At 40.1% G+C, this 17253-nt stretch overlaps 1 protein-coding gene across 26 annotated transcripts in view; it reads right to left on the bottom strand.

Annotated features, from left to right (window-relative positions):
• Positions 1-17253, bottom strand: part of ICA1 (islet cell autoantigen 1) — a 157548-nt gene that overhangs the window by 99327 nt on the left and 40968 nt on the right. For all 26 annotated transcript variants that reach the window (XM_032287107.1, XM_032287118.1, XM_032287114.1 and 23 more), the window contains 2 exons: positions 13990-14113; positions 11035-11233 (listed from right to left, as the gene is read on the bottom strand). In XM_032287107.1, the coding sequence (XP_032142998.1) occupies positions 11035-11233; positions 13990-14113 (323 nt within the window). The remainder of the gene's footprint in view (positions 1-11034; positions 11234-13989; positions 14114-17253) is intronic.

Here is a 17253-nt window from a genome sequence, read left to right as displayed (position 1 = left end):
AAAATCATATTTCATTTGATGGTAACAACAGAAGCCTGATTAATGCATGTGGGAATTTCATTGCAGCGTTATACCAATAGGCCCTTAGGGGCTGCTTCTTTTTAGGGCTCCCTGAACCCATGTAAAATTGGCCCATTTAGGATTTTAAGGCTTCTCTCTCTGAGTTTCATTGATCTTGTTTAATGATTAAGAGTGGGATAACTGTTGAAGATGAAGCAGAATTTTTTCACTTGGGATACTTTTATTATACCTGTAACTGTCCTGAAAGTTTTATGTTTGAAAGGTAATACACATATTTTTAAAGCTCTTTTCTGTTTAAGGTTTTCTATTTATCAATAACTCACTAAAGGAGGCAAAGTAAAGCCACTTTTTGGTGGCTGACAACTGTGCACATTTTAGTGAACAGAGCTCCTGTTGGCCAGGACATAAACGGGTAACACGCCAGCCTCCATTTCCTTATTTCCCTGTTAAGATTAGAATTATGGCAGCTCTCTGGAGAACAAGGAATCATCCAATATCATTTTGTTATTTGTTTTTCTGAAAAATATGGTTTAATCGGGCATCCTTATATTTTTATTTGCTACATCTGGCAACCCTACTTGTTTGAAGAATCTGACCAGCCTATGAAAAAGTACCCAAAGTTACTTATGTTAGGTGTCCCGTGAATTGTCTATATTTAAAATGCCCCATATATGTGCAAAGAGCTTCCCATCAGCTTTTTAATGTTCCACTTTTCTTTATCAGCACTCATTTTGTTATTTTAAATATCAGAACTATGAATGGAACCTACCAGTTTTCTATTCAAACATTCTTTTGATAGTTCAAACACTAAAATATAGACAGACTTAGGACTTGGGACAAAGGGGATTCTGAGTTTATTGAGAGACAGGGGACCTATGAAATCATGACAACCTATGACTCCATTATAGGGCCAATACTGCTTGCATAAATCTTGTTAAGAATGCTATGCTGAGGGCTAACAAAAATAATTCAATCATTTAAAAAAGTGCTATTCAAAATTCTTTAATATTCCTTGATGACACACTACACAGACACAAGTTTTTCCTAAAGCAATTGTGATTTAGATCTTTCTTTCTAAAATGTTAATTTTCTATAGCCAACTTATAAATCTAATTTTATGTAAAAGTGGCAATCTAGGCAACCATCAAACCATTATTTTTGTCATCACTGAATGGCTGGTTTGTAAAGAAGGAGGATTTGATGAAAATTCTTTTTGACTTGAATAAAAGCAACTTATAGTACTATAGTGTTATTCGCATTCAGAAAAGAGTGGCTACACTGCTTTTGTCTGAAATTTAAATAAAACCCATGCTCTATTTTGTATATGTAAGTAAATCAACATTTTTTAAAAATAAAAATAGTGGATCCCTGAAGCATAAATACTTTAAATGACAGTGCTGGGCTAACCCACCAGGGCATAACTGTCTTCTTTTATACTGAATTCTAGAAGATGGTAAGAATTGCAACGATTTCATCTTGGTGAATAAGAGGGCTAGCTGGGAAAGATGATATTTGAGCTGTTAACCAAAAGGAAGAGAGTAATCTAGAGGGATGTGTTGCTATCACAGACTTAGGGACAAACTACAGCGACGAGAGAAGTAACTAGTAAATCATACCACTTGAACATGGTAATTTCCCAATGATCCATACTTTAAGATGATATCTTCTTCAGGAGCTACCAAAAGGAGACAGAGGCCAATGGAACAGTCAGTGTTGGGTGGGGGCAGGGGGAGCTGTCACAGGCATTATGCATCCCTCTGACCCTGCAACCAAAAGCATGAAGTGATAAAACATGGAAACAGTCATCCAAGGGATTCAAGTGTCTAAGGCACCGAGGAGCCCTTGTTAAGAAATGGGCTCAATTTACGGCAGTATTTTGATCTGGAACTTGATGGTTCCACTCAATAAAACCTGTTATGTTTTGAATGTTGTCATCCATGAAATTCTAGAAACCAAGCTTGCATGTGCCACCCAATATACATAAAACTTAGAAAGAAAAGCCAGACAATCTTGCAAAAGGAAAACTATCTTGGACCAGATCGGCTCACACAGATCAGTTCACAGATAATTCACTTTTGTCCAGAGTCCACTCTGAAACTCGAGAGTTAAGCAAGCTTTTCCCTTAAACAATTAGACAAATGTCACATGCAAAGATTTAATGCCTCTCACGAGAGATGTGGTCCTTCTCACTCCTCCCTTGAAAAAAATCTTTTCTAAGCCAACATATTAGCATTTATAGTATTATAAAATATACTTAATTTTTAAAAAACTGTATGGATATTTACTTACAGAATTCAAATAACAGAAATTATGAGTTAGTATGTGTAGATGGTATCTTCTAGGATGCTGAAATCAAATGACTCCTCACTTGTATACCTGGGTCTCATTTTTGTTCAATGGCAGGATTAAATTTCAGTAATACATTTATAAGATGAATATTATGCTTATTTATTATACAATTGGGGTTCAAGGATGTATAAGACTCTGGTCTTATACATCCTTGAACCCCAATTGAATAATAATTAAGCCTATTTATTAACCTATTTGCTCACTTGATAAATATTTATTCAATACCTACCAAGGGGCAGGCTAAGAAGTATGTATAAAGTGCAATGGGAACAGTGCAAAAGGGTAACAACCTTGCTTTGGGGAGTCAGCAAAGGCTCCCTGGGTGTCATGTGGCCTTAAATGATGCCTCAGAGTTTTACAGGCACAAAAGAGGGAGAAGGGAATTTCTGGTGGGAGAAGCAGAGCCTGCAAAGGTCAGTGTGTGTAAGAATGGGGTGAATGGCATGGATTTTAATGAGGCTGGAAACACAGGCTGTGTATGTGTGTGTGGCAGCAGAGGGAAGAGAGGTGGGAGGGGAATTATTCTAGAGGGAAGCTGGGGTTGGGGAGGTAGGTTAGAGCCAGCCTCCCCCAAGTTTGGGCTTGTCCATTGTCCAAGGAAGAGCCACAGAAAATTATTAACCAGGAAAAAGATGTGATCACTTTATACTACAGAATTAGAACTAGCATTAGCGTGGAAAGCAGTGCCAATTGTAATCCTCTAAATTGAGGAAGATCCTAGCTCAGATAAGAGCACTGGGGATGAGAGGAGGCAACCAATTCAAGACGCACTTTGTTAGTAGAATTACTAGAAACAAGAGGCTTCCTGGATGTGAAGACTGAATAATGGTAGCAGCTGAGGATTAGCCTGTAGCTTGGGCAACAGAACAGGGTGTGACAGAAATGTGCTTACACGTCTGTCATTTTGGGGATGTGTGTAAATATATTTGCTTATGTTGTACAAATGTAACCGAAAACTTTTCAGGACATAAACATATCATGAATATTTATTTACTTAAATATTTCTCACCACGAAGTCGAACTAAAAACAGAAATAATATAAAAACTGTGAAGGTACATCAAGTACGAAAGGTACAAATTAAGAGGCTACTATATAATTTCCTAGTCCATCCATTTATAAACGCAAAATTACGCTCAATAGTCAATATTTTTTTATTTCAAAGACTCGGTCCAACTGAAAGTAGATCATGGAGGGGGGAACATCTCTGAACACAAAGGTAGGTTGTCTAACCACATTATAGCCAAGGAAAATTTAATTTTTTTACATTTTATTTTTTGAAACAGGGTCTCACTCTATCTCCCAGGCTGGAGTACAGTGGTGTGATCACGGCTCACTGTAATCTCTGCTACACAGTCTCAGGGGATCCTCTCACCTCAGCCTACCGAGTAGCTGGGATTACAAGTGGGCACCACCATGGGCCAAGGGCCCACAGCTCATCCTGGGTGAGCAGGACTCCTGAGACAATCAGGCACTTTGGAAGTCACCTGCACCTTGGGATGGAGGGAGGTGGCTGAATCATAGAAGAAAGAGGAAGTCAGCAGTGGCCTATCATACCTGGAGACTCCTGTCTGACAAATGGTCAGACAACTCAGAATAATAAACACCATTTCCTCCAGCCCACATTGCGGGGGCAATCCAAGGCTGAGGCCAACCTCCCAGAGACCCCACAGATGATTTACTTAGCATATGTTAATTTTATTTCCCCTTGGAGATTCGGGAATAAATACGGTAACTATGAAAAAGAGTTACCATTATCCGAGAGCTTGCCTTGTGCCATGTGCCCTGCTAAGCGCCTCCTGTGACTTGTGCCCTCTAAAACCCACTGCCCCTCTGTGAGGGGCACCTCCCTCAGCTCCAACCTGCAAGGGAGGCTTAGCATGGTTAAAGGGTTTGGTAGCTTGCCCAGCATTATGCCCTGAAGAAATGGATCTCCTGGTTTGTGGATCAGGACTCATTCTACTCTGAGTACCATGGGCCCTGGATTTCATTTGTTCACAGTGCTCTGTAAGAGCTAGAGGAATGAAGTGGTTTGCATAATGAGCTCTGGAATTGGACTGTCTGGAGCTAAGATGAACGTTTACAGATCCATTGCACAACAATGTGAATATACCAGTCACTACTCAACTGGACGCTTACAAGTGGTTAAGATGGTAAATTTTATGGCATGTGTTTCTTTTTACCACAATTAAAAATTTAAAAAACCTCACACTTTCCTAATCTCAACATGCACTAGAGGTACCTATAAAACAGTAGCCAGTAAACTGTTTTCTATAAAGGGGTAGTTAAGTGTTTTCAGCTTTGTGAGCCATTAGCCTCTGTTGTAACTGCACAACTCTGTCATGGTATTGTGAAAGCAGCCAGATGATAAATGAATGAATAGGCATGGTCATGTTCCAATAAAACCTTTATTTACAAAACCAGGTGGCTGACCTCTGGGCCATAGGTTGCTGACCCTTGCTAAAGTATTCATACATAAATAAGAGATAAATATTACCCATTTGTAAACACCAAAGTCTCCTCTTTGAAAGTGTCCAATAAATTCACCCAAGAATTATGCATGAAACATTCTTATTTTTCCAGAGGCTAAGATTAGAGCAACAGCAACAAGAATGAGCAGACTCAGCAGGACCAGAACTTACTTGAAGTCCCAGGAAAACACTACATTGAAAAAAGTACATGTTAGCCCTACTCTAGTATCTATACTTCTCTACAGATGAGCTCAGTGATTTAGAAAAAAAGAAAAAGCAAAAAACTAAGGCCGGGCACGGTGGCTCACGCCTATAATCCCAGCACTTTGAGAGGCCAAGGTGGGCAGATCACTTGAGGTCAGGACTTTGAGACCAGCCTGGCCAACATGGTGAAACCCCGTCTGTACTAAAAATACAAAAATTAGCCCCGTGTGGCGGCCCATGCCTGTAATTCCAGCTACTCAGGAAGCAGAGACACAAGAATCGCTTGAACCTGGGAAACGGAGGTTGCAGTGAGCCAAGATTGCACCACTGCACTCCAGTCTGTGAGACAGAGCGAGACCCTGTCTCAAACAAACAAACAAACAAAACAACTCACTAAAATGTTACAGGTGGAAGAGGGCTCAGTGATCACCTTTAGTGGATGAGAAAATTGCAGTAGACCTATTAGACCTATCCACGCAGAACAGCAGGTGTCGGCAAGGGCTGGGGCAGAGTGGAGCGCCATCCTGACTCTGAGGTCACGCGCTCCTCTTTATTTCCAGTCAGGAGCAGCAGGCAGCCAGCCACTAGCTCTGCGAGTTATCTGTTTCATGCATGTTATTTTAAATGGTCTTGGCTTCACCTTTAAACTAATTTTTTCTATTTATCAAGTTCCATGGGGAAAATCAATAAACACAAAACCCTGAAAGCCTCATCTCATCCAATTCAGAATTGGAAGCATGGGTGTAATTGTTCATTCCCTTCCAAGTTGTGCCATGTGAGAATGGCAGCCTTTTCCTGCGGCATTCACAGACTCTAAGAAAACCAGCAACCCACAGGTGTGGTTTGGCAGCTGCAGTCAATCTCCTTGAATCCACAGAAAACAGGCACCCCAGTTAAACAACCAAACCCAAACAAACAACAGGCACACACCAAAACCTACACATGAACATGGTGAGTTTTGAAACAAATAAGAGAGCATTAGTTTTACAAAAGTAATTGTCCTCATAAAAGTCAATCCAGTGTGTAGAATTCTAGAACTAGAAGAGGAAGAGGAGATAATGCAGTAAGCCCTCTACTCTACCTCCTTTATATATGAATTCAGCAAAGCCCTGAGAGTTATTAGCGCTTAAACATTTAACAGTGGTTCACTGCATGGATCCAAACTGAAAATGTTCTCCACTCACTCAACACAACTCACTGGGGTAGTGGGGAGATATCCCAGCCTCACCCTAGACAGGGAAGTAAAGCAGAAACTGGTTAATCCAGAGAGCTGAGTGACCCAGGCAGAAAGGAAAGGCCTCCATCCCACAGCCTGAGATGGTTGAGCAGTGACACTCTTGCATTACACAGTGTGTCCAACTCTCACGGGACTTGCCCTCAATTGCTGAAAGAGCCTGACCTCTGACAAAGACCAATGATTTCAGCAGTAATTAATGATACTGTCAAATTAATTAACCCAAGTCTTTGTTCACAGGAAACCCACCCCCTATATCAATACTGCTGTTTACCAGTCCTTGACCAAGTGCTATAGACCCAAACTTTCACAATCAGGACACTGGAACACCACTGACTGATGGCCCTAATAAGGTCCCACCTAGTAAGCCACCAACATTTGTTAATAAGCCTTCTCATCATAACACATCCTTTGATAATATGATTAGTCATAAACAGGTCTCCAAAACCTAACACTATTTTAAATACACACCTGCAAATACCAGTGTGTATCACTATTTTCTATAATAACTTTTAGCTATCCTTTTGAATTATGGTGATGAAACACTAGACAAATGCTGTAGGATTTCATTAGCCGTTTAATGAATGGCCCTCCTTAAAACACTGGTTCGCTTGTCCTTGTCTATGAGGACTCAGACTCCTGTAAATGCCCACGTATACATTTCCATACTATCTCTTTAGAGGATTCGGGACTATTTTCTTACACCTAACACAGCTTTTATTCCATTTAGAATAATTACCCTCCATCTCATTTCTGACTTTCAAGAAAAACAAGACACTTAATTGACCACAGGAGGACTCTCTCAAGGGCATTCAGGCTGCAAGCTCACAACTTCAGCTGATGTAATCTGCTACAAGAAGCTGACTTCTATTTTTAAATCATACCCTTTTACTCTGCCTTCAAAGGGCACATATATCACACGTTGTAACTTTGCTCATAAAATACCTCGTGGTCTCGGGTGAATCACGTTGTCAGGAGGAACTTCCAACTGTACACAGCCCAGCCTTGCTCCTTTAAACCCGTCCACCTTTTCCTATTATGTATTTGGTCTTGAGAACAGCTACATGCGGCCATACTCTCCAGGTATCTCTTCCCTCATTGTCATGTTGATAAGGAGCAGGTGCCTGGCAGGGTCCTTCCTGAAGGCTGGACTCATGCTTTGCCACCTATTTGAATTTCTACCCCCCGACACAGACACTTAATAAACGCTCTTCATGTTGATGTTGAGAGCTCTGTCATCAGGCCTCTGCTTAAAGACTGCCAGAAGGAAAACAGATTGCTTTATTTAACTTCAAGTTTTTCATTCATCATTTCAGTCATGCTCACTGTGTACTATTTAAAAGGTTTCTTGGCAATCTGAAGACACTATGAAAAAAGCCTTGGTTGGAGGTGAAAATACACTTGAACTTGCGATTTATTTATGTGTATTCTGCTTCTCCCTAAAGACAATGAAGAGCTCAGCAATTGGAGTGGCGCTACACGGAGTCTGGTAGGGATCAGAACAGCCCATTTCTCTCTGGTCTACCTCCCTTCGTTTCATGGTTACCTCATGTCTCATTTGGGTTTATATAAAAGCCGCCTAGTAGTTCTTCCAGCCTCCAGGCTTAGGCCCTTGCAATCCCTTCTCCACCTTTCAATCTAATAACACACATTTGATCATGCCTTCTGCCTTTCCAACACCCTCCCACTAGTGTCTCCTCTTAGAGAGGTGTCCTTTCTATTCCAGTCCTGTCTCCCTTTCCAGCCCCATGGTCAGGGCACCCCATTTCCACAGATATCTCACGTTCTGTGCTCTGGTTCTAAGTGTGCTGCTGCTTTTCCCTAAAAGGCCTTTCTGTAAGTTGCTTTCTCAGCCAGGAATGCTGTTCTGTTCCTCCTACTCCTTCTACCCATCTCCTTCCTACCAGTCCTTCACATTTCGTTTAGAGCCACCTCCCCCAGGAAGCCCCTCCCAGGAGTTCCTGCAGCACCATGTGCTACCACAGACACGACAGTTCACCATGCTGTGTTGTGTTTACTTGCTGTATCCCCAGATGACTGCATGGGAAAAGATGGCAATAATCAATCTGCTTCCTTACTACTGTATTCTTTTGGATGCTATCTGAGCAAGACCTGGCTTCAGTATCATTTGTTGAATGGACAAATAAATGAATGAGTGCATATGAAAGAATCCAATGGGGAGACCACATTCATTAGGTATGAATTAGAATTTTGTCTCCACCAGAAAGTGTGAACTCAAAAAAGAGAATTCATAGCAAAATACTACTTTAGTTCAGGATTCATCCTTTGAAATGTGAAGGTGGCAGCCGGCCCTGAGGAGACTGAAATTCCCCCTCCCACAGTGACTCCTGAGGAGCTGCTCGCAGCTGGATCGCTCTCCTAGATGACTCAGAAACACGTTTAGGTAACACATTCCTGGGAAAGAAATGAAGGCTGTTTAAAATGGAATCCTACTGGGACAAAACACTAAAGCTTGTTCGAAGTTAAATGTCATGTTATAAACTCCAAGTGAAGAGAGGACGCCGCAATTTAAATTCATTGTTAAGAGGACAGCAAGCCTCAAATTAATCATGCACCTTCTTACCTGCAGAACCACATATGTCAATTTTCAAAATATCATGAGGTCAGCTACAAATGGTGGGAATGCCCCAGAGGTTTGAGAAAACACGGGTGTGGCATCCAATGTGTGCGTGCTAACTTGGGGCCAGGTGCTAGACTGGCCCTGGGGTAATGGCTGTGAAGAGCTCCAATATGGTTCCTGTCCTCTGGAGAGACTGGTCTAATCAAATATACACTTGAAGATAGGTTTATTTTCAAAAAAAGATTCTAAGTACACCATGTTTAGCTGTTAAATTGAATCCAGCACGCATGGGATTGGGGAGTAAGCCTTCAGCAACTTCTGCATGGCAAAGGATTTTTTTAAAAAAAAACAAACTCATTTTCCAAAATCAACAGACTGATGACACTAAGGAATGGGTAATGTTTCAACATTCAAACCAAATGACGAAGGGCTTGGTTTTTATTTTGCCCTTACAGTTAGTAACCATCCCGCCCCCAAAACAAAACTGAATAAATACAATTCCACATGAAATTCCTCTGCCTTCCAGAATAATCATATATTTCTATTACCTGGCACATAGGAGGTGTTCAACAAATATTAATTGAGTGAATAAATCACAAAAGAGGAATTACTATGAAAGGCTTTTTTTCAATTTTAGGTATTCTCTCTTAGGGAAGAAAATTATGCATATTTTGTAGGATTCTGACTCTAATTTACCTCTCTGATATTGGGCTAATTTCCTAACATGGGTATCATTTTCCCTGCTTATAAAATAAAATCAATGTCTTGATAATTGTGAAGCGTAAAGGAAGCAACAGATATAAATGATAAGCACTCTGCTCTGCAGACAGTTTTTTTCACCCTGTTTACTCCATTCTCCTCAACCCTCAAAGTGCTAAAGACAAACCAGATTAGAAAGTCAGAAAACTTCAAAAGTAGCCTGGGCTCACCAGCATCTGGCTATCAATCCTTTACAAATGTTATTTACTATTTGGGGGCTTTGATTTTTCTCCTTTATAAGATGAGTGAGTTTCACTAGAGGATCACAAAGAGCTTTTTCAGTCCTAATTTTCTATGACTCAGAAGCCTACCTTATGAAGAAGTCGGATGTTGCTGACACATGAAGGACATCTGTGATCAGAAGTAAAGTGAACCCTGGTTTCTCTTCAGAGGGAAGGGGTCTAAATCACACACCAAAATAAAATGACTTTAAGGGAATCAATCTACATCTAGGTCAAGAATTGGTGACCGTATTCTTAAGCACCAGAAGGCTCCTCCTTCCCTCCACCCCTACACAGCCAACCTCCAAAGCAAGTGATGCTTCTATTTGTACCTTGAAATAATGTATGTAATAAGAAATCTAGGGATTTTAAGCAACATCACAATTACAAATGGATCATTGGAAATGAGTAAGACAGTTGACACAATATTATGTCAAGCCTAACATTTGGCTGATTCTTTTTCTTTCACACCCTGAAATATATCCAGGCGACCAAACAAAGAACTACTGAGATTGTACACGATGAAAATCTCGCTACATTTTCATAAATATTTAGTGTAAGACTGCCACCTAGTGGTGTGATGTATTCTTGTATGACCAAATCAAACTGCTAAATTGACACAAGATAATTAAAAAACAAGATTGTTCTTTGCTGCCCACCAATTATTTCAGTGAATTTTAAGAGCATAGTCATCTCTTCAGCCACCTATTTTCCTCAGAGAAATTTCTAAGGAATGCTCCATCAATTAATCCTGCAAGTAAACCTCATCGCTTCTGAACATGTCACAAAACAAAGGAGAATTATTATTCTATTAATTTTAATATGCATTAGCAATTTTAAAGATTTCCCCAGTAGTCTGTTCTCACCTCCTAGATTAATGTGATCTTGATTTTTAGTTATGCATGAAAAGGCATTTAAAAGTGACAACCTTACAAAAAGTGCACATTATAAGAAAATCTGACTTCAATTAAAAGCAGTTACAAAATCCCAGCAATTTCCAGCTGTCTCTTCTCTCTTATCCTTGGAGAATTATATATCACATTAATTGGTATTCTGTCACATAAAAAGACACCAGTGATGATTAATTGCATCCTTGGTGCTTTTGAGTTATGTCTTCTTCACTAGAGGGATTTCAAATCACACCTCATTACCTTCCAGCAGGTACCCCTTCTGGTAACCCTCATAAAACTTCCTACCTTCCTGAACTTCTCCATTTGCTTGTAGAGGTCTGGATCAAGCTCCTGAGACACGTCCTTCATCCATAATAGTGCTCCTCTATATTCCGTCCTGCACTGTTCCATGCGGTTCACTGTCAGCCAAGTATCTGAGATGGCCCGATGCCGAAAAGTCTCCACTTCTTGATGAAATCGACACAAAGGATTTCGCAAGGCCAACCTAGACAAGAGGACAAAGCCACACTCTCAAAACTAAGCTAGTGAGCAATTTAAATCCTTGACATTCTGCCAATCTTAGACTCATGAGTCTGGAACAGTGCGTGGAATGTAGAAGATGCTCCATTAATATTTGATGAATAATAATTGAAATGCATGTGAACCGATGAGTCAGCCAGAGATGATTACTCATGTACCCATCCCTTAGTTTACTTCTAGTAACTGGACCGCTTGGAAGCACCTCCGTCAGCATTGTTCGGGGTGGTTTTGAGCCTGGGCTGAGTGCTCATTTGAAGCTGGAGCCAATTCTGTATTCATGGAGGATGGTCAAGGCATGACCACTGCCCATTTCTACACTTGGCCCTTTGAGGAGGGATGAAGTGTGTGATTAGTGTCTCTCTGTCTAGGCCATTTTAGATCACTCTCCAAAGGCCAAGGCATCTGCTGCTCACTCCAATAGTCACAGAGGAATGAAATATGAACAGAAACATTTTGAAATGGTATAGGAAGGGGGACAAACACATTTACTGAGAGTCTATCATGTATTAGCACTTTCAACTAGATTACATGATTTAATCCTTGTTAAAAAAAAAAAAGACTGGAGGATACCATAACAGAAATGAACATGATGAAGTAGGTATAAAATTATTGTAAGGTTGGCCATAACATATGCCATTTACCCAGCCAAAAAACGTTTAGGCATATTAAACTTTAGATAAAATATTTATCTTGGGGAAAAATACTGCTTCTTCGGTCTCCCTAACCAAAATGAGCAATGTCAGATGAATTATACACTTAAAATATGCTCTTCTCCATGAAGTTTCAGGGCACAGGTGCCCCAAAAAATGAATATTTAAATTTCAATTGAAATGCAGACTTATTTAGCTAAAGGGAACAATGGTGTCAGTGAGCTGAAGTCAGCTTTTGGAAATTCCATCAATGCCTACAACGCCTTACATGTGTATAACACGATAAGATTACAAGTGGTGCAATGAACTATCAAGAACAAAATTCATTTTACTATTTCCCCTAGTTTTCTTCTTGTCTGTAAAGTATTATTTTCAAATAGTGAGCACTTGTAGAAGAACAGCCTGCTCACATTGTCCTGCCTAGATGTTGCAGATTATTTTTAGACATTGTTGTGCCATAAAATCAGCTTGTTTCCCCTGTTGTTTTAATTTAATACTCACCTTTCATCAAATACAATGTGTGGTTGTAGCAATGACTGCCAAATAAGTCAGTAAAACAAACAGTGGTGTAAAGGTTTGTATAACTGATGACTTCTGTTTAAAGAGATAAAAGAGTCCTCAGCTATCTCTCTAAGGAATCTGTTTTAATTTCTAGAGTCTTTTTTCTCTTTCTTTGCCTAAGAATTTTTCTTACTGAGGTTAGTGATAATTATATGCTTAATATGTGACAACATACTCTATGAAATATTTTTTAGGAACCAATTATTCTTGCAAGGTTGGAAAAGCTTCTATATGCATAGAAAGTATCTATTAAGGGGTTAAAAGTAGATCATCTCTATTAGTAAAATTTTAGTTGCTTTTTAATTTTCACCCTTTGGCTTGTCTCTGCTTTGAAATTTTTCTAGAATAAGTATTTTTACATAGAAAAATTATAAATAATAGTAAAAGGTAAGATTTAAGATGATAAACAAATATCTTTCTTGGGAAATGTGTGGAGAACTACCAGAAATGGTTTCATTCAAGCATAAAAGTTGGCATTCCTCAGATTCAGGGTCCAAATGTCATCAGAAAGAACGAAAATGCCCAGAAGGAGACACAACTAAAAAACGGACTCAGTAGGTCTCTTTCTTCCTACTCCATCTTCCTTGGGTTTTCATAGGAACAACCATGTAACATGCTGCTGGCCTGCTCTTGGCTCACACAGAGGGAAAGCAGCAAGGAGACATTAGTAGGAGAAGAAAACGCTGGACAATTTGAGTGAGTGAAATTGCTATAGCCTGAATATTTTTGGGAACGACCTACCTTCTGCCTAATATTAGTGGGTGACATTTTGGGGGTCTGTTAGTTACTGAGAGAGAAGGAAGCGAGGAGGAGTGTCACCTTTCCCAGGTGCAGAGAGACTGTGTACAGGGGCTCCTGCTTATTTAACATCCATCATAAACATGAGTCACAGTTCTGTTAAAAAAAACACCACTCATCTACCACAATTTTCCCTGGACCAGAGTGTCTCAAACTTGAATGCACATCAAAACTACAGGGATCTTGTTAAAGTGCAGATGTGGATCCTGCAGGTCTGGGGTGGGGCCTAGATTCTGCATTTCTAACACACTCCCAGGTCATGCTACTGGTCTGGGGTCTGAGCAGTGTGGACCTGGGCATGAGAACAGCACCTCTCTGAAGTTAATTGGCCCACAAAGAGCAGAGAGGGAACTCTTCAACCTGGTCTCATTAGGCTCCTGCTTTAATCAGCTGCTGGAAGGGGACCAGGGTGATTGCTCTGAGCAACACTGAAGGTCAAACATAAGCCTAGGACAGCACTCATAGTGATTGGCATATATAATGCCCCTATAGACCAAAAGAAAAATGGAAAAAAATTTAATTAACAGGGAGAAAAAAAAATCCTACAAGTTAATCTTAATTAGAGAGCTAAGTACAAACTAGTGAGTTCTGAGCAGCTCCTCAGCCTCAGGCAAACTCCTTCTAAAGAACACCGAGATTCCCCTGGGTGAGTAGGTGGGTCCCAAAGTCCCCTCAGATCCCCCCAGATAGAGCCCCACTGAAGGCCACACACCTTTGCTGGGAAGAAAAGCAGAGGGCCTTTCCTGTCGCTTGCATCATCTTTCCTGCTCTGGTTTTATCTTGGAAGCCTTGGGATCGGAGAAATTTTCCCAGTTCGTTTTCTTCTTGAGACAAGACTGATGAAGAAAAGACCAAAAGGAGCCATGAACAATGAGCATTTTTATTACAAAGGGAACAAGAAAGACAAATCCCAAGGTTCTCTCTCTTCCAGAGGCCAAGACAAGATGAAATTAAATCCAAGTGGCAGGCTACAAGGTAAGCTCCCCCTATCCCCCATTTAACTTTCATGCTGTTCTTCCATTTACAATACGACAGATCAAATTCACTTGAATACATCTGTCAGTGAGTTTGGTGCCCTGTAATCAGAACCAGAAAATGACCTCTGTACTGAAAAGCGAGCCCATAATGTGCTGCTTTGAGCTGAAATAAAGGAGTTGGGTTTGTCAAGTATGACTGTGGGAATCTTTTGTGGCTGCCTAGGATGCAGTGGTAGCTGCCTTCCATTATTCTCTCCTGCTGACTTTTGATCTCTGCTTTTTCAGTTACATTCTATTCGATTGTAAAGCAATTCAAATACCTCAGCCATGACACAGGTTTTTGGTTGGAAGAGGGGGTAGGGATTGAGGGTAGGGAGGTCATCAGGTTGATGACAGTGGGTTTTAAAAATGCAGAGGTGGAACCAAATCTGACTTAGTGATGTCGAATCTTGGCCTTATTTTTAAAGATAACCTCAGATGGTATTATTGGTGGGAAAGTGGTCTGGGTGCAAGCTTTCTACAAAGTGATTGGACAGTAAATATTTAAAAAATCTTAGAATTGCATGTATCTTTGGACACTGCACTTCTGTTAGGAGTATTTCCTAAGGAAGTAGTAAAATGGGCACAAAGATGTAAATTCAAAAATAACCACAGCATCATTATTTATAATAGTAAAGCATTCTCCTTATACTAGGTGCTAGTTTAATAAAATACAGAGCACCCACATAATGGCACAGTGTGAGTCCTGAACACACACCAGCAGCCAAGCCACAGGCACCAGAGTGACACTTAGCTTCCTAAAATGTGCTTTTCCCCTAAACACAGCATTTACTATCAACATACTTTGAACATCACTTTTTATTTCCCATTTCTGTATTGACGCATTTACACGTCATGTGTTTCTAAAACTGCTTTCCAAATGCTACTAGGATTCTTGTCAGTTTTCACAAACCAGTCAGACTTTTATTTATGAATGCACCCCCATTCCTGAAACAATCTCACCAACAATAACTGTAGAACATTAGGCAGGAACCACAAATCCAAAGGTGAAGGCTAAACTCGATACTGCCACCTTATTAATTTGTGACTACAGTTCACTCTGAACAGTCCCTTGGGAAGGCCTATTCAAGAAGAGGCTTTTAGAATCTATTTTTCCTAAGAGATAAATGATGACCCTGCTTCTCTTCTGTCTCTCAAAAATCAAGTTCACTGTCAAAGGCCTGCTCACAGCTTCCTTCCTCTGTGAAGTAATTGATCCCTATTTCTCTGGACAGCAGCGCCCTCTGGGCACCTAACTTAGCACTCACCGTGAGTGACTGGTATGTGTCTCTCTTTCTCAGGAGGCTCTAAGCTTTCCAAGACAGGGATCTCACCCAAACTTTGTAATCCCCAGGCTGAGTATAAAGTCTTATATTCATGGTGTTAATTAAATGCTTGTCAATTGAATTAACTATAATTTTGTCTTGTTATCCTCATACACTTTATTTCAGTTTAAATGCTTATTGCCATTTAATACTTATGCCATGGTTCTATGTAGCTTTTTAAAATTCCTATAATTATAAGAATGATTTTTTTCTTTTTTAAAATACCTTCCATTCCTTCTCCTCCCCACTGACTAATATACACCTCACTCAATTCCACAGTGAACCTTTCCCTATGGAGAGCAATTTCTCATTTATGTTCTTAATAGCATGAGGCTACTGTCACCCTTTTTACCTTAAGTCTCTAGTCACATACAAATGAATGCATTTAGCTTAAGGCTAGGAAGTAACCAATTCGTGTACCTGAATGATTACATGGTTGGTAAAATGTACTCTTTCCTAAATAAACCTAAGTAGGCTAAAGGATTTAAAAATAATTTGGGGTTATTTTAGGCATTGAGGATTAACTTGGGGCAGCAAACAGGTTTCATTTTAGGTGCTGACTCTGATTAATAGGCAGTACTTACTCAGAGGACAGTGGAAAGAAGGTGAGCTCCATCAGGCTCAAGGTTAGATTTTCTAAGAAGGGATGATCATTCTTTAATTTAAAAAATTCAAATACTGAAATTAACTTATAGAAGTTTAAAATTCAGGTATAATGTAAGTATCAGATAACTCAAAAGGGCTGGGTGTGGTGGTTCACACCTGCAGTCCCAGCACTTTTGGGAGGTAGAGGTAGGAGGACCACTTGAGACCAGGAGTTCAACACCAGACTGGGGAACACAGCAAGACCCCCGCCTCTATTACAAGAAGAAAGTAAAAATAAAAAAAGGTAACTCAAAATGTTCTATTAATAAGGTTTCAATTATCTGGGACTTGAGAATTCAGAGACAAAAAACATTTTTATATTTAATTGCTGATTAAATTTTCAGATGTGCCCTTAAAAACAAGTCAACTGTGGAACTATGAAATCAATTAGCCTGACAGCATTAACTCACTCAGCACAGATTTATGGGTGATCCAATACATAGGAGGCACCATTCTTGCCACTAGAATACAGTGATGAAGAGGATACAGGAGTTCCCCACACTTACAGAGCTTATATTCAAGCAGCAGGAGATAGAAAATAAAACATACATAATCACAAAACACAAAAAAGAGAAATACCAGCTAGAGCAATGAGAGATGGGGAGTAAGAGTGAGTGGTCAGTAGCTGCCTTAGACAAGGAAACCAGGGAAGGCATCTCTGAGCAGGTGACTATTAGGCCGAGCTCTGAAGGATAATAGTCTTGGGACTATGAGAGCAGGGTCCTTCCAGGCAGTGGAAACATCCGGTGCAAAAGGCATTGAGAGTTTGGTGGACAAGGGAAAAGGTGGCTGAAAAGGTGAACTGGGGCCAGATCATGTCCTGTGTATAAGAATGGGAGTCGGATTCCATTTTATGTGCTATTGGAGTCTTTTAAAAGTAGGGGAGTGATGTGATCCAATTTACATTTATTAAACCTTTTATTTTGAAATAATGACAGACTTACAGAAAAATTATGAACAGTATATAAAGTTCCTGTATACCTTTCCTTA

The sequence above is a fragment of the Sapajus apella genome, unplaced genomic scaffold (assembly GCF_009761245.1).
Source record: "Sapajus apella isolate SASKATOON/1434 unplaced genomic scaffold, GSC_monkey_1.0 scaffold19, whole genome shotgun sequence".
Lineage (NCBI taxonomy): Eukaryota > Metazoa > Chordata > Mammalia > Primates > Cebidae > Sapajus > Sapajus apella.
This window is presented reverse-complemented; position numbering and strand designations above follow the sequence as displayed.